At 71.2% G+C, this 2,138-nt stretch overlaps 2 protein-coding genes across 2 annotated transcripts; one reads left to right on the top strand and one right to left on the bottom strand.

Annotated features, from left to right (window-relative positions):
• Positions 1-189: 189 nt before the first annotated feature.
• AURANDRAFT_34818 (hypothetical protein) lies at positions 190-675 on the top strand (the record flags this gene model as incomplete). The annotated part of the gene is made up of 1 exon (XM_009044212.1): positions 190-675. A coding segment is annotated over one exon (486 nt), but the record flags the coding sequence as incomplete, so codon positions are not given.
• A 723-nt stretch (positions 676-1,398) lies between these two features.
• Positions 1,399-1,653, bottom strand: AURANDRAFT_9522 (hypothetical protein; the record flags this gene model as incomplete). Its single annotated transcript, XM_009044213.1, has 1 exon — positions 1,399-1,653. A coding segment is annotated over one exon (255 nt), but the record flags the coding sequence as incomplete, so codon positions are not given.
• Positions 1,654-2,138: the final 485 nt, after the last annotated feature.

Consider the following 2,138-nt stretch of genomic DNA (forward strand, 5'->3'; position numbering starts at 1 on the left):
GAGAAGGGCTTCGGGTTCTGTACAGTGCCCGGCGAGGCCAAGGACGTCTTCTTCCACCGGTCGTCCGTCTCCGGCAGCGTCGACGCGCTCCGCGCGGGCGCCGAGGTCACCGTGACCGTGGGCCGCGACGGCCGGGGACGCAAGCAGTGCGACAGCGTCGCGCTCGCGGGCGCCGAGGACGCGGACGTCGTGCGCGTCCCCTGCTTCAGCATGAACATGCCCTTCGCGGGCCTCGTGGCCCACGGCTACAAGACGCTGGAGACGCGGAACCACACCATGTTCGTGCCGTTGGAGGGCCAGACCGTGGCGCTGCACGTGGGCCGGCGGACCTACCCCGACGGCGGCGCGCACCGCGACATCATGGCGCGCGACGGCCTCTCCGAGGCGGACATCGACCGCCTGACGACGCTGCCGGACGGCGCGGCGCGCGGCACCATCGTCGCGCTCGTCGACGTCGGCGAGACGGTCCTCGTCGACGACGTCGCGGAGCGCAGCCTGCTCGCCGTCGAGACGGGCGCGGTCGCGACGGGCGCGGCCATGGGCCGGTACCTGACGACGATGAAGAACGCGCGGTTCCTCGACGCGCCCGTGCCGACGCGCGGCCGGCCGGGCTTCTTCGACGCGGCCATCCCCCGGGCGCTCGCCGAGAAGTACGGCGTGGCGGCGTCGGCGTAAGTACATTGAAGCTTTCCTTGCCTTCAGCCTTGGTGCATTCCCAGGCGCTTGTGTGGAGCATGGACGTCGGCGGGGCGGCGCCGTGCCTCTTCCTGGTGATCGGATTCATCTTCATGGTCACGCCCCCCTACAACTGGCACGAGACTTTGCTGACCAACGCGTGCACGGCGGAGGTGCCCCTCGACCAGGAGAATGTGAAGCCCTTGTTCGGCATGCTGACACACGCGGCCTTCTTCATCGGCGAGCTCAACTGGGGCATGGCGTCGGTCCACCTCATGAATTGGCTCGGCTTCGAGCCGGCGCTCGCCGCCGCGCCCGTCGTCGTGCTCATCAGTTCGGGCATCGTCAAGATCAAGCTCGGGAAGGGCGGGCCGACGGGGCTCCCGATCCACGGGCCGCCCGCGCCCGTGCCGCAGCTCGCGATCCTGCTGGGCCTCGTCGTGTTCTCGAACGCGGTCCACGCGTGCGCCACCGGCGGCGTGAAGCGCGCGCCGGGCCCCACCGACCTCGCCGAGTACGCCGCGGGCTGCGCGGCCATCTTCGGCGTGCCGCACCTGCTCTCGCAGTACCACCTCGCGACGTCGCCCTGGACGGGCGCGCCCATCTCGCGCGGGAAGGCGGCCTAAACTCGCGGGTCACCGTGGAGTCCACGCGTACGGATGCGCTGTTGATCATATGCGAATTGAACCCGGTACTACTAGTATCGAGCGGCGCTTAGGCGGCGACGAGGATGGCGATGGGGACGGCGACGGACGCGGTCACGATGGTGCCGACGGCGAGGCCGTACTTGACCTGGTTCATGAGGTGCCAGCGCTTGAGCTTGCGCGCCTGCTTGCGGAACATGCCCGTCGCCGTGGACAGCTCCTCGGACTTGGCGTCGAGGCTCTCGAGCTGCTCGCCGCGGTCGAGGATCATCTCGACGTTTTTCTCCATGATCGCGCGGACCTCCTCGACCTGGTTCGCGACCTCGTGGAGCCGCGCGGACGAGTTGGCCGCGGCGATCTCGCGCTCGAGGACCTCGCGGAGCTGCTTGGCGCCCTCGGGCGACACGCCCTTGGCCTTCTTCGCCGTCGCGTCCCGGGACGCGAGCTCCGCGTCGACGAGCGGGCCCAGGAGCAGCGCGAGGCGCTCGCAGAGCGACTGGGCCTTGGCGAGCGGGTAGCCGCACCCGAAGGCGACGACGTAGGACGACGTACCCGCGAGGTCGCAGACGGGCAGCTTGATGCACCGCAGGTTGCCGCCGCCGGCCGCGAGCGGCTTCGACGACCCGTCGCCGACGTCGTCCCAGCCCGGCGGGTCCGCCCGCGCGGCCATGCGGCGGCCGAGCGCCGCGTAGCGCTCGCTGAGCACGGCCGTGTGAGGGCCGAGCTCCGCCGCGTCGCGCGCCCAGACGAGCAGCTTCCGGTCGCGCGCGACGCCGAGGAAGCCGACGCGCGTCGGCGCCTTCGTGTCCACGCCGCGCC

The sequence above is a fragment of the Aureococcus anophagefferens genome, assembly GCF_000186865.1.
Source record: "Aureococcus anophagefferens unplaced genomic scaffold AURANscaffold_187, whole genome shotgun sequence".
NCBI lineage: Eukaryota > Pelagophyceae > Pelagomonadales > Pelagomonadaceae > Aureococcus > Aureococcus anophagefferens.